This window comes from Apiospora marii, assembly GCF_038362585.1.
Source record: "Apiospora marii strain CBS 49790 chromosome Unknown utg000004l_segment0_segment1, whole genome shotgun sequence".
NCBI classification, from domain to species: domain Eukaryota; kingdom Fungi; phylum Ascomycota; class Sordariomycetes; order Amphisphaeriales; family Apiosporaceae; genus Apiospora; species Apiospora marii.
The window spans coordinates 1,222,289-1,244,317 of NW_027117376.1; the positions used below are offsets into that span (position 1 = coordinate 1,222,289).

At 54.0% G+C, this 22,029-nt stretch overlaps 7 protein-coding genes across 7 annotated transcripts; 6 read left to right on the plus strand and 1 right to left on the minus strand.

Moving 5' to 3' along the window:
- Window positions 1–4,016: 4,016 nt before the first annotated feature.
- On the plus strand, window positions 4,017–4,288 carry PG985_007330 (uncharacterized protein; the record flags this gene model as incomplete). Its single annotated transcript, XM_066827099.1, has 2 exons — window positions 4,017–4,070; window positions 4,151–4,288. The coding sequence occupies 2 exons, from the start codon at window positions 4,017–4,019 to the stop codon at window positions 4,286–4,288; spliced, it is 192 nt and encodes a 63-aa protein (XP_066684774.1).
- Window positions 4,289–6,947: 2,659 nt separating this feature from the next.
- PG985_007331 (uncharacterized protein) lies at window positions 6,948–9,170 on the plus strand (the record flags this gene model as incomplete). The annotated part of the gene is made up of 1 exon (XM_066827100.1): window positions 6,948–9,170. The coding sequence occupies one exon, from the start codon at window positions 6,948–6,950 to the stop codon at window positions 9,168–9,170; it is 2,223 nt and encodes a 740-aa protein (XP_066684775.1).
- Window positions 9,171–11,504: 2,334 nt separating this feature from the next.
- Window positions 11,505–13,108, plus strand: PG985_007332 (uncharacterized protein; the record flags this gene model as incomplete). The annotated part of the gene is made up of 3 exons (XM_066827101.1): window positions 11,505–11,845; window positions 11,910–12,862; window positions 12,906–13,108. 3 exons carry the CDS (start codon window positions 11,505–11,507, stop codon window positions 13,106–13,108), a joined length of 1,497 nt encoding a protein of 498 aa, XP_066684776.1.
- An 846-nt stretch (window positions 13,109–13,954) lies between these two features.
- Window positions 13,955–14,647, plus strand: PG985_007333 (uncharacterized protein; the record flags this gene model as incomplete). The annotated part of the gene is made up of 3 exons (XM_066827102.1): window positions 13,955–14,383; window positions 14,422–14,469; window positions 14,528–14,647. 3 exons carry the CDS (start codon window positions 13,955–13,957, stop codon window positions 14,645–14,647), a joined length of 597 nt encoding a protein of 198 aa, XP_066684777.1.
- Window positions 14,648–16,104: 1,457 nt separating this feature from the next.
- Window positions 16,105–18,233, plus strand: PG985_007334 (Delta(24(24(1)))-sterol reductase; the record flags this gene model as incomplete). The annotated part of the gene is made up of 3 exons (XM_066827103.1): window positions 16,105–16,139; window positions 16,444–18,139; window positions 18,222–18,233. 3 exons carry the CDS (start codon window positions 16,105–16,107, stop codon window positions 18,231–18,233), a joined length of 1,743 nt encoding a protein of 580 aa, XP_066684778.1.
- Window positions 18,234–19,491: 1,258 nt separating this feature from the next.
- Window positions 19,492–20,385, minus strand: PG985_007335 (Vacuolar ATP synthase 16 kDa proteolipid subunit; the record flags this gene model as incomplete). The annotated part of the gene is made up of 4 exons (XM_066827104.1): window positions 19,492–19,817; window positions 19,888–20,017; window positions 20,169–20,181; window positions 20,351–20,385. The coding sequence occupies 4 exons, from the start codon at window positions 20,383–20,385 to the stop codon at window positions 19,492–19,494; spliced, it is 504 nt and encodes a 167-aa protein (XP_066684779.1).
- A 772-nt stretch (window positions 20,386–21,157) lies between these two features.
- On the plus strand, window positions 21,158–21,696 carry PG985_007336 (uncharacterized protein; the record flags this gene model as incomplete). Its single annotated transcript, XM_066827105.1, has 2 exons — window positions 21,158–21,326; window positions 21,479–21,696. 2 exons carry the CDS (start codon window positions 21,158–21,160, stop codon window positions 21,694–21,696), a joined length of 387 nt encoding a protein of 128 aa, XP_066684780.1.
- Between the last annotated feature and the right edge of the window lie 333 nt (window positions 21,697–22,029).

Genomic DNA, 22,029 nt, shown 5'->3' on the forward strand with positions numbered 1-22,029 from the left:
TACTACCTGATTCATGAGAGCGCATGATTAGGTGCATATCTAGATCACCCTGGGATGTGGTCAACACGACTGGCGACCTCCGTAAGTCCGTAGGCAAGTAGGCAAAAGCAACAAGGTCCCGCAGCTCTGTGATTTGTCCAAAATCCAAGGTCAGCCCGCCGCCACCAGGACCACCACCACCAGCAAGCAGCATTGCCTTAACGCGATGACCCTGTAATTCGAGGGGCGTCATTGTCAGCGTTTCCCGTTTCAGCATCCGCAATGCAGCGTGGCTTACTCGCATCGAGACGTTCGCGGCTGGCGCATTGTAAGAGATTGCATGAACGAGGAGAAAAAAAACCACACCCTCCCCCGCCAGCCTTAGGTATATCGTCATCGCAATGGAAGTTGTAATGATATGGCGTCCTTGTTTTCATGCCCATCCATGACTCCCCGTCGTTTGAACCGAGCACCCCTCTTCTCGACTACTACCTCACCCAGGGACTAGACGTTCAGCTAAAACGAGTTGCACCTAATCATGCCATGCCGGGCCGTCTCTTGTGGGGATGAGGTAATTCCCTCTTTTCTTCCTTGATTTTTTCGGCCGGGGGTACATCGGGACTGACACACCACCAACACGCCTCGCCAAGAATCGACCAGGGAGCCCACGAGACGGCTCAAGCGGCGGTTTTGTCCATGTCTGAAGCTGCCGCCGCCAGTTGTGACCCTGCCTGCGCTACGGCTGTGGCGGCGTGCATATACAGTATGCAGGCGGTTAGCGAATGACATCGGGGGATGCTATACCTACCTAACCTATACCCCGGCCGGCTATCGATATTGGTTAGGCGTACACTACTGCTTACCACATGCCCTTGGGCGAGCTTTTAGGTAGGTAGGCCTGTTGGAAAGTGGAAGATGCTCATCAGGGCCGGCCTGAAGATCCTGGGGAACCCTAGTTTAAGCTTGTGGGGTCCATCTAGGTGGGGGCACTTTCACCACGATCTCGGTGGAGGCGTTGAAGAAATAGCGCCCGTCCAGGCTTCGGCAATTGGCTACATACAGCCCGTGTGCGCATGCCACACACAGCACAGCCCAAAATGCAATGTCCAAATGGCCCCCTCCTTATTACGCAGACACGAAGTCGCCTCGTTGCAATTGTGTCCTGATATATTTGTATTTCTGATGTTGCGGGCAACGTGCGTCTACCTCTCGCCGATCGCAACATGTTTCTCGTCAAGGCCCTGGTACCCGGTATCCATCCAGCCTGCCGCTGGCTTTCCTGTTCACCTTACCCGGTGCAATACCAGGTGGCTGGCATCTTTGCTTGGCCATTTGTGATCGGCAACCAGATCGCCAGCTAGCCGCTCAACCAACGATCGAAACGCATGGGACAGTTTCTCCGTAAGCCAAGGCCGAAGCAGATGGGCTAGATTCAAATGGACTTCTCCGCACGAACGTTCTCTTTCAAATGACAAATGATATGATACAGCTAGTTCCCCCTGCCCTCCCCTGCCTTCTTACCTATCAAGCATCTTCTACTCGGTCACCTGCCGGGAACTAGTGGGATCACGGGCACGTTGCGTAGCTCCATTTTCGCGGGCTCAATTCCGTGACAAGACGTTGAAAGCCGCACCGCCGGTCGCCGCGGCACTCACCACCACTAAGCAATGGCCAAAAGTGACGGGAGCAATTTGACAAGCTCAGTCAAGACGGTGAGCCAAGCAGCTTCCCAAAATGATTGCCGGCTGGGCGTGTGAAAGCAGCCACCAAACCGCCAAGCCCCCGGAAACCCAGTCTGATTGACCTATTTCCTGGCATGTTTCTTCTGGGCAACTCGGGGTTCCATTTCGAGTATGTAGCTTCCAAGTTAGAGTCGCATTTCATTGCTCGAAGTTCGCTATCCCAAGGAATATGGTGTTACGTGACCATCGATCAAGTTTGGGCAAGTCCATTCTTAACAACATGTGAGGAGTGCATCTCCGAGCTACTCAAATTCTCATTTGTCGACGGGTTCCGGATTAGGAAGGCGAACACGCCCGAGAGCTGTCAAGCGGTATGTCCAGGCAGGTCACTGGGTCGGCAGCCTGCTGCGGGGAATGACGATCATCCAGACAGCCCTACTTAGATCCCAAAGCGCCGGGACTCTTCGGTTCCAGTTCCATACGTTAGCAAACAAAATGCTCATCTTTCGAGTGTGGTTGGCCGGCTCCGATATGCCGGGTTCGCTTAATGGGGCCAACGAGAGGCATACTCGACTGCACAATTGTGCCAGCGTGACAAGAAAGATTTCGACGTGCAATTTTCCGCTATAGAGGATCGTCCTCTCTCTTCCTCTTTCTCCACAGCCTCGCCGCAACTCTCACCGTCTGCTCGGGTCTATTTTTGGGACATGCTGGGAGGAGAAGCAAGTACCCGGCAGGAGGTCTCGGGTCTCCGGCCGAACGCCCGACTTCGAATGAAGGATGCTGCATACTTTACTCAGCTGACCGCATGCATATTTCCCAGCGAGTCGCGCGACCGGCGACTATAGATGAACACACCCAACTTTGGCAACTAATGATCAAGTTGCATTCGCCTGTAGCCCTATCGAGCTTATACCAATGCTGCAGGAGTCAGGCATTGCTAGCTTGCCATCGCATGTTGTAACCACACCCATAGTCTCTCACAGGACTGCACCCAGAGAGAGAAAGGCTGCTTAATGGTGAGCATAGCCTCGGCACTTCAGCTACTCGTCTCGGTATCTTCGAGATGACCGAAATTGCGAGGTTTCCTTAGACCTCATGGCCCCATTATCCTGGAAGATTGGTTTGGTGTCAGATACCGCCTCTTTCCACTGCCATCTGTCCGAGTGTTCATTTGAAAATCGAGGTCAAGGCGTTGTTCTGTTGATATGGTATTCATCGTGACCACAACTCGGCCGAAAAGTTGTATGATATGCGGGCAGCTCCGGTGCCAAGCGCACCACAACTATTGCAGCTGCGGAAATGTTGAAGAAACGTCTGCTGCACGTTGGGTAGTATGAGCCGAGAACAGTGTTTATCCGGAAGATGAAGATCATGTAGTTCCAAATACTGTGCTACCTTGGGGTTGACATCTTGACATTTGGGGGTGTTTGTCTCAGATATCCGGATCTGCAGATCTGCACACACGTTGTGATGCACTTTATGCCGACCTCACTTCCTCGACATACCATGGGAAGATCATTAAAGATCAATGATTATTGGCATTTCGAGCCCCGTTTCGGCCTCAAGAAGCACCGGTTGGCGTTTGTTGAATCTGTGAAGAGTGAAGAAGACGTTTTACACCCAGCCACAGGTAGTACTCATCATACCGCTTTTCTCAGCCCTCAGGGCTGTGACTGACGTATTTGAGAATATGGCCTGCCAATTTACCGAAGACGACGCCAATGCGGCCGTAATCAAACTTCGAACAGCCGCAAGATGCGATGTAAAGTCAGATATAAGTCATATCCCTGACAGCAAATCTCTCTCCACAACCGAACGTCAAAATGCTAAATTAGCTTTCTGACAGGAGGAGACCAATCAACCAGATGACGTGAATGAGTTCTTGGTGAGACAGCCCGGCTTGTAGAGCGTAGGGCTTGCTCTGTGCTGGCGAACGATGGCAGCCCCTGACGGGGAAGTCGGACATTACCATTTGGCATCGCAGAACCATCGCGTCGGTATGGTTCTACATGAAACCACATCACGCGCGTAGCGCATTGCGAGTGAGCGAGAACATACCTGTATGAGATGTCATGAGACGAAACTACTATTTCGCAGGTAGAGTGTGGCCTCGTTCTTTGGCTTGGCGCAGGAACGGGCAACCCGGCAAGTGAAATGAATCAATCAATTCTAAGCGCCCAGCCGAGTCGAGTGCCGGTGATTGCGATTCCTAGTAGTAGACCAGATTGGTAGAGGATGGGCTCCCAAAGGAAAAAGGCCCCATCGAGTAGGTAGCGCATACGTCTGCGTTTCAGATAAGCAGATAAACATTCTGTGTCCATCCGAGCACCCTTTTGGTGATGTCCGCCATCCATGATCGTGAACGACCTGGATTCGACAACTACCGGGCACGGCGGGACCGCGACGGTGAGGGTTGATATCTATCCCAAACTTGACGTGAGTGATATGGTGTGATGACTCGCCAAGTCTGTAGCCCTTTTGAGCAGTTGCGCCGACCGCGCTCCCGGGATCGAGCTTACGACTTCCTGATTGACGGGACTCCTCTCGGTGGGGCCTTGGCGGCGATGCGCCCCGTCCCAGATCTTGGTCTGGTCGGCATCCTGGGCCTCATCGGCCGAAATTGAAATATGGGGGGAATCGAGTCAGGACAAACCCCCCTCCTTGAAGGACGTGTGTTGGCGACGACGATGAAGTGAGCGTTGACCATCTGGAAGCACCCAGCGTGATGCATTTGTCAACAGAGCGCAGCCTATCCCGCCATACGCTGTCGTCAGATAGATCAGTCGATGATTTGCAGGCAACATCCCGTTGTCGATGGGATCGGCCCCTTTTGCGGCTATTAAACTTCGGACTGTTCGTCCCAACGCTTTAAAGGATTTTTCCTTTTGTTCATGCTGCAACTTATGCCTCTCTCCAGGTTCGGCTTGCCAGAACTTGCCAGAACTTGCCAGGTTCTGCGCTGAGGAAGCGGGCAGGAGGTCCGCTCTCAAGGAATCCAGACTGTCCAGAGCTGGTGGTTTTGTGGGTATGGATGTTGCTCAGCCGCCTCCTAGCTGGGGACAGGGGTTGAAACGAGGCTCAGCGGGTGCAGGGATCCGACCTCAGATATACAGATATTGCTACGCACCGACAAGAAATTCTCCGTGGGCTGGCATGGGACGACGGAGACGGAAGAAAAAGGAAGGCAGAACATTGTTCGGGGACTGATGCGTGCGTGCCCGAGGAATCGTCAGCAGCTGACTCTGTATCTTGATTCTCGTCCATATTGGTGGTATAGAGACCCACTCTTATGAGTTACTGTTGTACAGTAAATGGGAACGCCCTCATCGGCGTCGTCAGTGCAGCAGGTGTCCAATCCCAACCACCGACTTGGGCTGGCCGACTTTATTATTAGATATCAGGGTGGAAAGCCAGCAGAGTGCGTGCTCCTACACACGGCCAGTTGAGGAGTAAGTAGTCAGCATGCGATCCTTCTCTGTAGCTAGTTCCCGAGTCATATCATTAGCGTATCGCCGTCCAGTGTGTCCACCCGATGATGAGCAACACCATGGTTCAAGTACTAGTACTAGCCGCGATGGTCACCTTCGGGACAGATTGCCGTCGGCGATATTGATGAGGATACTGGCGTGATAGGGCAGTCACAGCTACACACAATAGATGTTCCACCTAACCGATGTAGAACGGTATCATGAGGATGAACCTACACATAGCCACTGGCACCATTGAGTGATCAGCTCCAGGTAGGCGCCGCCGCGTCCGGCTGGGCAGTTAAGGATTTGACATGTTGTAGCATTGAGTCTAATTTCCCCCGCTCTTGCAGTCTGACAGCGAGTAGCGATAGTCCATCCAGCTAGACGCGACGGCTGTGGGCTCCTTTGGGCGGCGGATGTTTTACAATGCGAGAACTGAGGCTAAGGGGAGATAGTGTGGATCTCTCAGGGCCGCTTCAGGGCCTCTACAGGGCCTGTTCAGGGTTTACTTTCCGAGGCGCCAGCTAGTCGCTCATTGGCTGCTTCCTCTGTATCGACAGCCCCACCCGCTTGGGCCCAGCGTCAAGTGCCGCAACCTAAACCAGCTTGGACTCAGGAACCCATGATCAGATCGTAGTTTCCGCGCACGCTCGCATGAATCCGCCCAAACCAACCCTGGTCCATCTATCTACTCACGGCAGCTTTTCCGGACCTCTGTCCAGTCCTGGCTAGGTCGCGAGAGACTCTGCTCTGTGACTGACTCTGCCAGCGCCCAACTGCAATGTAACCTGAGAAGTGTCCTATCCACTTCCAATCAATCCTTGGCAGGGGTAAACAAGCAACAAGGACCATGCTGGCGTTCTAGAAGGGCGCTCAGCACCAGGTTTCCGAACCTCGATATTGCCCTTGCGCGTTTGCAAATGGGTATGATCATCGTCCTGGCCGCCGGCGGCCAATTGGACAGCCGTCTCGATGTAGCATCGCTATCGTCGACTTCGAGTGGAATCCGCCCGCAGTGTTTCTTGATTCAAACCACATCTGGTTTGGAAAAAGCTTACTGACTGACCTTAATCTGTCCGAGTCTGGCGTCTTGGGACAGGCAATACAGTAAGGCGTGCCGGTGCAAACGACAGCTTGGTGTCAACCAAAGCCTCTCAGCACGTCCTGAGCCCATCATGTCATAAACGGAAGCTTATTAATGACGCCGCACAACTGCTGATCGTTGCTGCATGTCCGTTAGTGCTTGGTCCTTGGATATCTCTGCCCGGCCTGGGTAATCACACCACGCCGTTCTCACTCTATCGACGGCTGCGCTTGCTCAGGAACCTGGTCGGACGAAGGCGCAGCCATGGCTCCACACTATCTGGTACCTGGATCGGTGGCCAGGATATAGGCGATCTCTTACACACCTTCTCCTGATCGTAACCCCTGGCAAGAGCCTTTTGGGAAACACCCTGGCCGAGAGGCTAGCCGGAGCACTATATACCAGGCTCCACTATAGGGCTTTGGCACGACTAAGCCGCCTAGTACGGGCTGGAGATGATTACAGGGGTAATGGAGGTTCTCTGCAACTCCGACTATCAAGGCGAGACAGGTTGATGGTAGGCAATGAGGTCAGAAGTATTAAAAGATGCAGCTTGACCTCATCACATTCACTTCTTTCCTCTCATCATCGCCTCTTGTTTCTATACCACTCTTTCTTGATTCGGGTTTTCTGTTTCTATATCTGGTGTGCTCAGTCACCCATTTCTCTCTTTCTCTTCTTCATCAACTAGCTTGATCTTTTCGGACCTTTTCCACCCTCACCTTCACAATGTTGTTCAACACTCGCAGCGTTTACGCTGCCCTTTTCGTTCTTTCCCACGAGGCTCATGCTGCCGTCGCCGGAGGAAACCAGACCCAGGCTGCCGCCCCCGCCGGCGGATACCCTGTGGCAGCTCCCCCGCCCGCCGCCGCGGCTCCTACTTCGCTCTCATCGTCAGTAGCGCTCACATCTGCCGCCGCCGCCTCTCTGTCGTCGTCAGTCGCTCTGACTTCTGCCGCCGCCGCTTCGCTGTCATCCTCGAAGGCAGCCCTGTCTTCTGCCGCTGCCGTCTCTGCCTCGTCCTCCAAGGCGGCCCTGACCTCTGCTGCGGCATCTCTCTCCGTCTCGGTCTCGAAGTCCTCATCCGCCTCCGTAGCCGCCACCACTCAGTCCAAGGCCGCCGTGGCTTCCTCGTCGGCAGCTGTGCTCTCCTCATCGGCCGCCGCAAAGAACGCGACTGCCCCGGCGAGCGCCTCTTACCCGGTCGTCGCGGCCCCCAAGGCTAGCGCTAGCGCACCCGTGCCTCCTCCTGCTGCTGCTGAGGGTGCCGCCAAGAACGGAACCGCTCCCCCGCCGCCAGCTGCTGCTGTCCCTCCCCCTGCCGCTGCGAAGAACGGCACAGCGACCCCGCCGCCAGCTGCTGTCGTCCCCCCTCCTGCCGCCGAGGGTGCTGTGAAAAATGGCACTGCTACGCCCCCTCCTCCTCCTGCCGCTGCGAAGAACGGCACTGCTCCTCTGCCTCCTCCCCCGGCGGCTGTTAACGGTGCTGCCAACAAGACCTCGGCGGTTGCTCCGGCTGCCACCAGCTCTGGGTTGTTGTCTGCTAAGCCCTCTGCTGGAGTTCCGACGCCTCCCCCTGCTGCCGGTGCTCCCTTCGCCAACGGCACCGCACCTTTGTTCCCCAACGCTACTGCTGTCGCTCCTGCTGGAACTACCACCATGGTTGTTGGTGTCACTCAAGTCCACACTGTGATCTCTTGCGCGCCCACTGTCACCAACTGCCCTGCTGCTACCCAATCCGCGGCCGTGTCTAGCGCTTTCGCCAGCCTGCCCAAGGGTGCCATTTCCAGCGTCGTCATCACCAACGTTATTGACCTGACCACCACCGTCTGCCCCGTCTCCAACGCCGCGTCTATCTCTTCGGCTGTTATCTCCAGCATTGCCAGCAACCACCCTGTTGTTACCACTACTGCCAAGGATGGTTCTCAGGTAACTGTCACTGTTACTCCCGGTATGGGCGGTCTGCCCGGTGGACCTGCTGCTACTCCTGCCCCTGGTGCCCCTGGTGCTCCCGGTGCTCCCGGTGCTCCTGGTGCCGGTACCCCTGGTGTTCCTGGCGCCGGTACTCCCAAGGGCCCAGGTGCTCCTGGTGCTCCTGGTGCTCCTGGTGCTCCTGGTGCTCCTGGTGCTCCTGGTGCTCCTGGTGCTCCTGGTGCTCCTGGCGTTGGAAACGGCTCAAACGGTGGTGTTGTTGCCCCTGGCGCGCCTGCTGTCGTTACGACCACCGTTGCCGGCGGAGCCCAGGTCATCGTCACTGTCACTGAAGCCATGACCAAGACGGGCGTTGTGACTGCCACCGCTACCGACGGCAAGGGCCAGAAGGTCACTCTTACTGTTACCGCCAGTCACGTCGCAAGCACGTCGGCAAACGACGCTATTGGCCAGAACCCTGCTCCTACTGCTCCTGCTGGAGGTAACGGAGGATCTACTGGCGGTTCCAACGGCGGTTCCAACGGCGGCTCCAACGGCGGCTCTAACGGAGGAGCTGGTCAGGCCCAGCCTCCCGCGGCACCTTCTACTGTCTACATCACAGCGCCGGCCCCTCCTGCCGCCGTTGCTAGCACTGTCTACATGACCGCCCCCGGCGGTGCTCCTATCCCGGCTGTCACTGTTACTGCTCCTGGCGGCCCTGGCGCGACTGTCACCGTCACTGCCTCGGGTGCCGCAGGAGCTGGAAAGGTCGTGACGGTCACTGCCTCCGGTGCTGCTGGATCGGGAGCCGTCGTAACTGTCACCGCCCCCGCTCAAACAGTCACACAAGTAAGCACAGTCACTGTAAGCCAACAAGCAGGTGGCGCCGCCGTGTGCACTTGCATTCCTGAAACTCCTGGTTCCGCCGCGCTGGAGAAGCTTGCAGGCCCTCCTGCCGGTCCTCCTGCCCCTGGCAAGCAGCCTCCCCGACCTATGGTCCGCCGCTCGTTCGCCCACCACCGCATGGCGTACGCCGCTTAAGCTAGTCACATAGCAAATATCTAAAGGGTTCTAGCTCTCTGTATCTTTTTATCTCTTTGCTGTCACATTCTTTCATTTCTACATTCACTGGGGGTACTACGGTATACGCTAGGGTTGGAGAATTGACAAGGTCAAAACACGTTCGTTACGACATTCTCACTTTCACGACTCTCTTTGATGAAAACCTTTTTCACGGGAAATTTTTGGCGTTTGATATACACGGTCTTTGCTTGACATTGTGAAAAATACGATGTGCAAGTTGCGCGATTCATTGTACATTATACTGGGAGCAATCCAGAACACACGAGTCATATGGGGGAGGAGGATTCAGGAAACTGGTCCAGTCATTGGGCTTCGCCAGGGGCGGGCCAGGAATGCGGGAACGGGAGGCATCATCGGGTGTCGACCACTCGTCTTGTTTCTTCATGAATTCAAATTATCGATACCCATGCAAAAATACTTCTTTCCATTCAGTGTTTGTCGTGACTTGTGACGCCCTTTGCAAAGGTAACACCTGTAAACATGACGTCTTGAAGTTCTAGATACTCCCTGCATAGTCCGTGAGTGCTTTGTGCAGATTTCACCAAGCCTCATTCTTGGGAAGTGCTTGGTTTGCCAGTTTGCCAACAGGCCAGTTCGTCTGGGCATTGATCAGCCGCTTTGCCGTGGATCAGTTCATATGAAGGCTCGGGGGCTGTGCTGCCCAGTTCATGCGGACCACGCGACCCTATAAGCGCGTGGGTGAAACTTGGGCCATTGGGCTCTAGCGGTGGGCTAGGCTGTTTCACTACGCGGTCAAATCTCACCAATCTTCAAGATCCTGCATCCTGACAAGTCGAGATATATGTCGCGTATGATAATTGTCAAGCGTTGAGACATGCTTTGGTTGTTTTGTTTTTTTCTCCAATTCCTTTGTCGCGGGTGGTGGTCACAGTAATGGCATGACGTTGATTCAAAAGAAGAAATATGGGGGGTTATGCTTAATGGACCCTGGAGGGAGGGGGTTTCATCTCTTGGCAGGTACAGCACAGTAAGTTCGTCTTGCCAAGGATGAGACGAAGAAGGTCTGGTCCAACCGGCGCGGGGGAAAGCTGGGATGCGCACGGCAGATCCCGAACCTCGTCGTCGGGCTGTGCGGTCATCTGGTCTTCTTTCTTGGTCCCTTCCGTTTCTCTTGCCACGACAAGACCTTGTGATATGATGATATCATCTGCGTCAGCTCTTGGGTGGTGTGTTTATATCCCTTGTCGGTGATGTAGGTATGTGATGAAGACTTTCCCCGCTACGAATAAGTAACCTGATTTGGGACACCGGCTCGAGATGCCATTCTTTGGGTGAATACAAATCATCCTGGCCTAGGCCGATGTGATCCCAGCGACGGCCTCCATCATGTCATAGGATACTGACTCTTGAGAAGTAAGTACTCAGGCGCAGCGGCAAGCTTGCCGAGAAAAGGAGAGGGGACAAGGGGTGAGCATCGGGAAGATGGTGCGGTCTGGTTGAGCGAAGGGACTACGTTGGTATTGACTTTTGACGTTCGAGCTATTCACGCCGATGAGGCTGTGACTAGGGATGAGCAGGGCCGTCAAAACTATCAGTAGTAAATGCATGTTAGTTACATGTAACTAGCAGGAGTGGGAAGTAAGCAGGCAAATAACGTTGCGTCTACTGCAGTAGTGTCTTAGATGTGGTGGAGGAAGCCCCCTATTTCCACCATGGTGGCTGCAGGAACCAAATCAACTTGCCGACTTGTGAATTGGCAGTTTGGTTTTGACAGGAAGCCCGGCTGCCTTTATGTTAGGCGTTATTTCCTCATTATAATTGATAGATGTAAGTAATCCCGTGCGGGGAAATGGGATGGCACCTATACATACAATCATGCATGAGACGTGCAGCTTGGACAAATCAGAAGCTAGAGAATGCATGGCGTCTGCAGTGACCGTTGTCCGGAAGCAACCACAGACTCGCTTTCATGTACAAGGCGAAAGAGTCAAATCGGAGGGGTCGGCACACCACCACCACCAGGTTCTCTATCTCCCTTCGAAAGAAGATGGCCGTGGAAGCCCATCTCTCGGCCCCGAGGGTGGCATACAAACTTGACTCCCCTCCATATTCCTCGCTCTCTACTGTATCCAAAGGCGCGCCAGTCGGAAAATCCATATCGGGCTGATGGCAGAAGCTGCGCTGGGGGTTGTGGGTGCTTTATCGGCTATACTCCAGATCGCCAACAGTCTGGTCTCTTCCACCCAACAGCTGCGTCGAAGCATCAAGCAGGCCAAAGCGGCTCCTAGAGAGCTAAGGTCTCTTTGTAACGAGACGATGTGCCTGACCATTATGATCAGCACATTTTATCGACTCGCAGAAAAAGCGCCTGAATTGGAAGAGGAGAGCGAGCGAAAGGAACGCAAGCGATTACTGGCTTATACCATGAAGAATTGCACTGCTGTCCAAGACGGCGTGGGTGAGCTGATCTATAAGTTTGTGGAGACGTACGGCAGAGGTCGCAGCGACATAAGGATCGTGACAATATGGACGCGCGTGCTCTGGGTCATCAGGAGACCCGACATGGAGGAACTGCAACTCAAGATGAATCAGACCAAGCAGAACTTATCCCTGCTCACCGGCTTTCTCATGTTGGAGGAGGCAAGGCGGCAACCAAACAACGATGATAAAATGTATGCCTTCATCTTTCAGTATTATCTCTATGATAACTAACTACTCCGATCATTACCATTCCAGTCGAGAGCTCGAGATGCTGATTCGGGAGGCCAACGAGTCCTGCAAGCAAGCCCGGAGGGAACTGCGAGAGTATTGCGAAAAGCACATCAATTTCAACAATGCAACGCAACAGAAACTTGACGACCTCATAGTCAGCACCAAGGCGATTGAAAAGCACATTTCCCATGCCTTGAGGACAGAGGATCGGCGCCAGAAACGCGCACGCCGAGAAGAGGAAAGGACGTCGCCGCAGCGGATAGTGATCGGGCAAGGCCTGGGAGCGCCTGGCTGGCAACCGCCATCTCCTCCGCCAGATGCCCCAAGCGAACTTGGCATCAGATCTCCGGGGCCTGAGAATCCTAGCCCAGGGCCTCCTCTATGGGAATATGGAGAGGGTGCTTACATAGTCGGCCATAACCCTCTATACGTTCCACCAGCAGCCGATGATGTACTTCCACATGAGTCGGTTGAAGAGGCAGAACCTCGAAATGCTTCACGCATATCACAGGAAGTGCAAACCCGTTCGCCTCTACCACCGCCGTCTCCTCCTACAGGCCCGCCGGGCAACGATGGGTTTCAGGCCGATTTAGTTGAAGAGTCGCAACCTCGAGGACCCCCAACCCCTCCACCTGAAGTACGGCAGCGCTCGCCTGCGCCACCATCTATTGCCATCCAACTGGCCAATGACCTAATTCGGGATCAGCGAGTGGAAGAGGCGCGGCCGCCGGAACCCTCCTCGATTGATGCGCTCGAAGTGAAACGACGTAAATCGCCTGTACCGTCACCTCCACCTCCACCTCCCCCACCAGCAACCTCAGGCCGCAGGAGACCCCGCCGAGCCTTGATCTCGGAAGAAAGGGGTCACCGGCCCACGGATGCCAAGAACTACACTACGAACACCACGGCACGCAACGTCTCACCACCGAGGACCCAACCAAAAGAGAGGAGGAGCAACAGCAGCAATCACAGGGGAGGTCAATGAGACTAGCCAGAGATCAGAGACTGTGGGCATCCCAGACACGTGGGAAGAAGGGGATGTGGCAGGCCCATGTGGAGGATGCGCCCCCGAGTCCGCCGCAGGAAGAAACGAGTTGGGGGCCAGCTTTGAAGGAGGACCGGCCACGGAGCTCAAGAGGTCGCAGGGGGCGAAAGGGGGCGTCTTCGTCATCGCCTCCCAAGAACGGGAGGACTGGTCGGGATGGCCAAACGAATGGAGATGAGGAGCGGAAACCTCGTCGCGATGGCAATACTGGGAGCAGTTGGTGGTGATGACAAGACATATACCAACGTTGCTATTTGGGGCCGGTGCCAACGTCGGCTTTCAACTAAGTGGCATGTTCTACAAGAGCAACGGTCAAATGGCATGTAGGCTTTGATCAAGGTCATCGTCACCAAGATGAATAGATCATAATGCCAGCTCAAGTTGTCAGACAGTAAATAGTGCTGATTCAGTCAAAGCAGATATAGGACACGGTGAATTTCATGAAATAACCCCTTTTCATCATACAATACAACACCCAGTATTTCTGATTTCAATATGCTCCCCGATTGCTAAGTCAAATGCAATGTATTTCTGGTCACAGAAGCATGTAAATGCAGCTCGGTCACAGTCCACGTCCCCATTGGACTTCCCCAATCGAACCATGCAGGATAGCACTCGAAGCTTCTCTCTTTTGGTAACAAGCAAGAAGGCCCCCCGCATTCCCAGCACTTCATAATGAATGCAGCGTGCCGCAACGAGCAAATCGTGAGAGATGCTCTGCCACAATACTACATTGGTGTAGCCAATGAGCACGTATTCGACTGCATGGTGACAGCAGTTGGTTGCCGCCTCGCAAGAACGTTGCATTCCGGCTGTCGAAGGTAGATGCCAATGTTGCCCACATCGCCATGGCGTTTTGCAAGGCGTTCTTCTTAGGCCGTAACGGGGTACGTTTGCTGTTTAGGTCGCTAGTTGAGGAAGATACAAAACCTGCGTGAGGTGATTACAATTGTTTGCGGGTTGGGGCGAACCGCATGTCCGGTCCTCTGGTTTTCCTAATAGAGTCAACAAGTTCTTTGGCATAATGGATCCCTTCTCCGGCGTGACTGCCCTCGTACCCATTGCCCTTATGCTGTTTAATGCAAGTCATAAGCTAAAGGGGTTTCTTCGAGAACTCCGCAATGCCCCTGACGATGTTCATCAGTTCATGAACGAAATGATATTCTATTCGAAATTCCTTGAAAGATTTCACAACACGATGCATGAATCAGGCCCTAGTCTCCAACCCGACGAAGACGCTGAACGACAGGAGCTGGTTGAGCATGTTGTTGATCAGGCCACAGTCGTGATGAAGGGGGTCGAAGTTATCATCCCGATATTCGAAGCTGTGCACAGCGATAAGAACTTGTCTTCGACCAACTTTATGACGCGGTTGAAATTGTATTCGAAGAAGTCAGAAGTCGCACATCTAAGACGATGCCTAGCAGAAGCCAAAGGGACTGCTCAGCTGCTGGTAAGCATGTTCAATTACGACTTGAGCCAGAGGAATAGTCCGGCTTTGCAAACAATAATGAGACCAAACCAGCTCCCGCGGAGTCTGTAAGTGAAAGGGCAGTCCAGTACCAAAACCACTATCTGCTAACCTGTGTGTCTGTAGAAACAGGCAAAGAGTCCTGTCAGAGAATCGACCACGGCCACAAATCAGTCCCTCGGCGGTGCATCTGTTACCTGCAGATACTGGACATGTGTCGGAAACGGATTCGGCAACCGACGATGATCGTCATGATTCTACAGCGAAAATAGAGAAATCCGAAGCAGTCAAAAGATCTACACGGAAGCATATACTGGGTTGGCTGGGGATGCAGCAGCAAGACGACAAAAAAGGGGAAGATGAAGAGTCCAATGATGACAGTGTATGGAATCGAAGTCACGGCCGGTATAGGGACAGGTATGTCGTCCACATAAGGCTGCTACCCCTTTTATCGAGGCTGACTGTTCAATTCCTCCACCCAGTTCGTCCGCCCTCAGCACTAGCGCGTCGAGCTCCCTCGAGTCTTCAGCCGACGAAGATGGCCCTCGGCAAAGCCCACCAGAAGGCCAGTCGAGTCTGGCTAGCCGACTGAGAAATGCAATTCACGGCAGCCAGAGCCGGCGCAAGCCTCGGGTGACGAGGTCACCATCGGAATCCACGAGCTCCTTGGACTCCGACGCGTCTCTCAGCAGCGCCGCGAGGACAACATCAGTTACATCGGCTGTAAATCGGGATTCGAGACAGCGGCCCTCGCGTCTGCGCACCAATTGGCCCTTCCGTCAAAGACAGTCTCAAAAAGTAAACAAGTCTCATAGCTCATTCGACTTCTATGCGTCGGATAGTAGTGATTGAGCTCCCTTGCTTGGGGGACAATCCGAAAATGATTGAACGAGCATGGGCTGGCTCATTGGCTTCATTTCAATTGCCGACGGATTCACGGATTTAAGGGGGTACCAACGAGCAACTGATCGATTACCAGATCATGGCCGGCATTAATTTGTACCGGTCTATAAAATAGCCACTGGAATCCCAACCCTACCCTTCAATGCCTTAAGGGTACGCACGTATCCAAAATGTAGGGAGCTTTGCCATTAGATATTCAAAATGCCTCTAAGCAGTAAGCTCTGTTTTAATGTGGCGGTATGAATCATTATGGAACTGACAGCACAGCAAGTGTAGTGCTTGTGCTGTCAGGTCCCCAATTCATGCCGGCGACCATCCAATGAAGCCTTAGCGGCACCTGGCAAATCTCGAATAGCGTAGCGAACCGCCGCTACTTCACTAATAATAATATAACACCTCTGGTTGATCCCTGTCCCCGCTGCACGCCGAGGTCAATTGGCTTTCTCTTCTCTGCAAGTAATCTTTATCAGCCCCTGGCCCGGCCCATCCAATTAGGGAAATTTGGGGCCTCGATAGCCTATCAGCCGGGGGGCGGATTGGAAATTGTTGTATATTTGTTGTTTATTATTGTCCTTTTTTCATTGCGGCTTTCCGCTAATACTCCAGCTCTTGCTCTCCCCTTCCTCTGCTTCCCCATTTCACCAAGGCTCCAATTGTACATAATACTATAGACCTCGGTGCGGAATCCCTTTTTTCGTCAGACGCGCATTGGGTTGCCCGTCGTCCATTCCTTCTCCTTGCATCTTTTCGGAGCATTGCGCCACTTGGCTTTTTACACGGGAGAAAAAACAGTCAAAAAAATGTCGGGCAGATACTCCCTGCGCGAGACCCCTCGGTATGTAACACAACCTTTTGGATTTGACTTCTGGGTTGGCACGAATACGAAAAACGCTTAATTGTGCACGGAAAATATCAATTGAGACGATAGCTTTCGAACCGTTGCAGCTGTAGTGCAGCGGGCTCTCGTTTCGTGCAAACCTAACTTTTCCCGAAGTTGCGGTGATGTGGCTCCATTATGGCCTTGAAGCAGCCAAGCTATGGGGCAAAACCCACGGCACCGGGCCATAAACCAAACACCGGGTTCTTGTCGCACAGAGGATTCAAGACGTGCAGCGGCTGACGGGAAATACAATGAATAGCAAGAAGGAGTTGTTCGAAGGCATGGTCCAAACCCCCGGCCGCCGGGTCTCGGGGCGCAAGTCCAACAAGTTCCCCTCGGTCGAATCCGACGATGGCGACTCCAGCTCCGCCGCCGAAACCACCAAGTCCACGGCCGCCGCCACCGCCAGCAAGAGGCCGGTACGACGCCGCGGTACCAGCAAGTTCGCCGAGAACCTGAGCGAGGACGACGAGCCGTCGAGGTTGATGGAGGAGTTCAGCCCCGTGCCGGACGACAAGCTGTCCAGCATGCTGAACGGCAACGGCAACGGCAAGGCCAGCAGCGAGAAACCCCAAAACGGCAATGGCCACGCCGGCGCTAAGGTTGTCGACGGATGGGCCGAGGGCCAGGACCCCAAGGTCGACTACTCGGGCGAGAAGGAGTTTGGCGGCAGCCTGGGTACCCTGTGCCTCATGATCGGTTTCCCTGCGCTCATGTACTACATGTGGATCGGTTCTACATACTACGACGGCAAGCTGCCTTTGCCTGCCGAGGGCGAGTCCGTGGTCGACTTCTTCAAGCACATGGGCGACCTCATCTACACCGGTGCCTTCCCTCACTTCCGGGCCTGGCAGATCTACTGGACATACTACGTTTTCGAGGCGGCCTGCTACCTGTGGATGCCCGGCTTCTGGGCCTACGGCAAGCCCCTCCCCCACGAGGGCGGCAAGCAGCTCCCCTACTACTGCTCGGCCTACACCAGCTTCTACTTCACCATCCTGGTCATGGGCGCTCTGCACTTCTCTGGCTACTTCCGCATCTACACGTTCCTTGACGAGTTCGGCCCCATCATGTCGGTGGCCATTCTGTCCGGCTTCCTCTGCTCCTTCGTCGCCTACTTCTCCGCCCTCTGGCGCGGCGCCCAGCACCGCATGACGGGCTCCCCCATCTACGACTTCTTCATGGGCGCCGAGCTGAACCCGCGCATGTTCGGCATCCTCGACTTCAAGATGTTCTACGAGGTCCGCATCCCCTGGTTCATCCTGTTCGGCCTCAGCGTCGCCGCCGCCGGCCGCCAGTACGAGCAGTACGGCTACGTGTCGGGCGAGGTGCTGTTCCTGGTCATGGCGCACTACCTCTACGCCAACGCGTGCGGCAAGGGCGAGCACCTGATCGTGACGACCTGGGACATGTACTACGAGAAGTGGGGCTTCATGCTCATCTTCTGGAACATGGCCGGCGTGCCCCTGTCGTACTGCCACTGCACCCTCTACCTGGCCAACCACCCGCCGGCCGAGTACGCCTGGAACAAGTACGCCCTCGCCTTCCTCTTCGTCTCGTACCTGGCCGTCTACTACGTCTGGGACACGTGCAACGGCCAGAAGAACTCGTTCCGCATGATGGAGCGCGGCACCTTCGTCAAGCGCAGCACCTTCCCCCAGCTGCCCTGGCAGGAGATCAAGAACCCCCGCGTCATCGAGACGGACTGCGGCGACCGCCTCCTGTGCGACGGCTGGTACGGCCTCGCCCGCAAGGTCCACTACACCTGCGACGCCTACTTCGCCATCACCTGGGGCCTCGTCACCGGCTTCAGCAGCCCCTTCCCCTGGTTCTACCCCGTCTTCTTCTGCGGCATGATCGCCCACCGCGCCATGCGCGACATCCAGCGCTGCCGCACCAAGTACGGCGCCGCTTGGGAGGAGTACGAGCGACAGGTCCCGTACCTGTTCATTCCCGTAAGTTTACAAACCAGCCCCCTCTTCACTTACGGTTTCTCGCATAAAGGAAGAACAACTAGAACTAACCATAATTTCACAGTACGTCTTCTAAGCTCGAAAGAGAAAAAGGGAGACGACAAGCACCTGAGCAGTTGCTATGACGACTTCAAACATGTCATGTTTTAGGATACGTATGTATACTGGCTTCTTTCTCTAGGAGCAACACCCATCGGCAGGTAGTAAGTAGCGAGTCAATGAGGACCCCAGCTATTATTACTTGCCCGCGGGAGAGGGGGAAAGAGGAACGAAAATTCTCTTTCCCTCCAAAAGCAAAACAACAAAATTCATCACTTCGCTTCATTGTCTATACTTGGAACAGAACATAATTTGTCCGCAATTTACAAACCCCTTTAATAGTCCCAAGACGACCGGACGGGCGTGAGAGGAAAAAGACAAAATAAAAGGGGTAGTAATAATGACCGGGAGGCCCGCGTTGGGTACACATGGAACGGATGACATCTTATTGTTATCTGTGGTCCTGGGAGAACGTGCTGGCCGACCTAATCAGTTAGGCAGTCAGTTGATGCGGCATACGATGAACGTAATTAATACAAAAGAAATTCAAACAAACAATCTCGTCTGCAATGTGTCTGCATTTCAAAGATCCATGTAGAGCCATCATGGTCTTTGCCGAGAAGAGTAGGTATTTGTAGGAACGTTAGAAGTATGTCCACGGCTGCCTACCTGACGTATTTCCTGTATACGTCTATGTCGTACAAAGACATGATTGGCGGAGCTCATACTTTCAATGAGCTCTTAAAGTAACGAAGCATATTGGATCACTGCATCAAGTTGGTCTTTGAGAACCTTCAGCTGTACATCTAGGGTATCACAAAGATTGAGGCGGACCTGAGACAGCGTAAACTTCAAGGGAAACAGTTCAATTACCAGCCTAACGTACAAACCTTTCCCCATCCAAGCGTTCTATGATGAGAAACCGATCCGAAGTGGTAACACAATATGCAGCAACAACAGTAATACATATGAGCTTTTACTCATCACCACGGCACACCTAAACACCCTTCCATCTTTCCCGCAGCATCGCACACTTAAGAGACGGCTTGACAGCCGCTCCTAACCTTCCACCCCCTTTATCGTAATATATTCTGGAAATCCGTTTCCGGGATGATTCAGTCCCAGATTTCCTTTTTTGCTGTTCGCATCGATTTCCTCGAGGGCGTTGAAAGCTCTTTGTCATCGTAGGCACAACTTGTCGGGATCAAGCGCTTCTTTCCTCTCGAGACATCGTGCTTGCCGCGGTGCAACTTAGATTACACTCCCGACATTGTTGAGGCAAGTCCTCGTCGCGCTTAGCAGCTGGCGTCGAGGGTGGCCTTGGAGTTCATGAGAAGGGCAACAATGAGACCGTAAAGACCCAGGACTTCGGCGAAAATGAGAATCAAGATCATGCCGACGAAGAGACGGGGCTGCTGAGCGGTTCCGCGGACACCAGCATCACCAACAATACCAATGGCGAAACCCGCAGCCATACCGGAGAGACCGACGGCGAGACCGGCGCCGAGTTGGACGAAACCAGTGTAGAGGGAAAGCTCCTGCTTAAGACCGTCCGAGATCAGGACGGAGACGACCAGACCGTAGATACCAATGATACCAGCCATAATGACGGGAACAATGTCTGGAGGTTGAAAGTCAGCGATGAAACGAAGCACGAAGCTAAATGGATTCCGGGACGAGGGATTTCGTACTCTTGACGATCAGGTCAGGTCGGAGAACACCCATGGCGGCGATTCCGACACCAGACTTGGCGGTACCGTAGGCGGCACCCAGGCAGGTGAAGACGATAGCGGCCGTGCAACCCATCGCACCGAAGAACGGCTATATGAAACAACATGTTAGCCAGTCAAGTTTCGTGTTGATGCTGCGAGCCCCTGTGAGCCCCGAGGCTTTTTCCTGATCGATGAGGCGTCGTTGGGAGAAGGAGCTTCGATGACTCGGGACGTGTCGTGAAGAGCGAGCGAATACTAACCGCGTAGACAGGGCTAAAGGGCGGCCATAGTTAGCAAATAAGCTCAGAGGTGATGAATAGGGAGATGGAAAGGGCGTTTGCAGGCCGCATGGCGATACTGGGAGCTCGAGGGAATGGAGCTCGAAGCTCGGCAGCAGGGCCAGCCATGGGCGAAAAAAGGCGCGAATAGATCGATTACGTACCATGCCTCAGAGAAGGTTACGGCTCCCGACGACATCTTGAGGAGTGCGGCGGTTGTGTGAATTGGATGAAGAAATGGAAGAAGAGGAATGGAAAAGAGAAGGACTGGCTTCGCGACAACAAGTAAACCGGGGAGGTGGAAGAGATGAGTGGTTTGGTTGGTTGATGGGGAGTTTTTGTTGTTGTAGGTAGCTTCGACTGAAGGCGAGTTGCGGCTTGTGCTGGAGAGCAGAGGTCAAGTGTTCCAAATGCTGTTGCTCTGGCTAGCCACTGGCACTGGCACTGCTTTGCTCTGTTCCAAGGCCCCCGGGCAGGGTCAGTCTGCAGCTTTGATTGGGCCGAAGGGGGCTTTCGCTCGAGTCATTATGTCAGCCCGTGGAGCCCGTGGAGCTTTTCGGTGGCCCGGAGAAATACTAGACCGACTCAAGCAGCGCTCTTAGCGGGAGTCCTCTGCAAGGCCCAAGAGCCAAGCCAGCAACTTGATGCAGCACTAGTGGCATTCTCCACGCACCTGTCACCAGCCCCAGTACTAGTCAGCCTCGCGACAGCACAGCGCACAGCCACAAAGATACGGCAGGCTCCACCTCCGATTGCTGGAAGCTTTATCATTTGGCGTAAATAATTTTTTTTTTCCCTGTCGCGAAGAAAAAGTTGCGATTCCTCGTCTCCAACGAACATTTCCACGTCTCTCAACCCCTTCTTTTTTTCCCGTGCAATTCCTACAGGGCGAGCAATCGCAAGGAACCCTGACGATATACTTGTCCAGCGCTTCGGTCTATTCGTCTCATCCGAATTCAACTTTCATCAACATGTCGGCCGACCAGAACACCTCTGCCGCCTGGCCCTTGGCCTCGCCCCAGCTCGCCCAGGAGCTGCTCGACCTCACCCAGCAGGCCAGCCACTACCGCCAGCTCAAGAAGGGTGCCAACGAGGTCACCAAGACCCTGAACCGTGGTATTGCCGAGATCGTCTTGCTTGGTAAGTCCATATTCCTTGCGCATATTCCTTGCGTCTCGATGTCCTGGGCCACGATAGAAGATTTAAGCAGTAGCCTCTTCCTTCCATCTTGGCTCATGACGGAGACAATACAATATCCTCTCTTTCGAACAACAAGCTAACTTGCAATGCAGCCGCTGACACCAGCCCCCTGGCCATCCTGCTGCACCTTCCTCTGCTCGCTGAGGATAAGAACGTCGTCTACGTCTACGTTCCCAGCAAGATCGCCCTTGGCCGCGCCTGCGGTGTCTCCCGAGCTGTCATTGCCGCCTCGATCACCTCCAACGAAGCGTCCGATCTCAACAACCAGATCCGCTCCATGAAGGACAAGATCGAGCGCCTCATGATCTAAGTCGCCAATTTATGACTGGTAATAGGCATATACTTTGTGTCGACTTAGGAGGAGGAGCTGGTTACATTACAATACATGTATGGACAGTCTATACAGGACTTGTGGGTTATATCTGCATCTTTAGACATCAGTTGATAGCTGCAATGGACTAGGAAATTGCCCTGAACCTGAAACCGTATTTTTGTGACGATCTTTGCTTTGCTGTGTATGAAAGGTAAGGGAGGTATATGGATAGTGCTGAGGATGCCATTTATAGCGGCACAAGGTCCATGTGTTACATGTGATTGGGTGGTGGTCTGCAAGCCGGATGCCTGATGCTGTCCAGCGATCTAT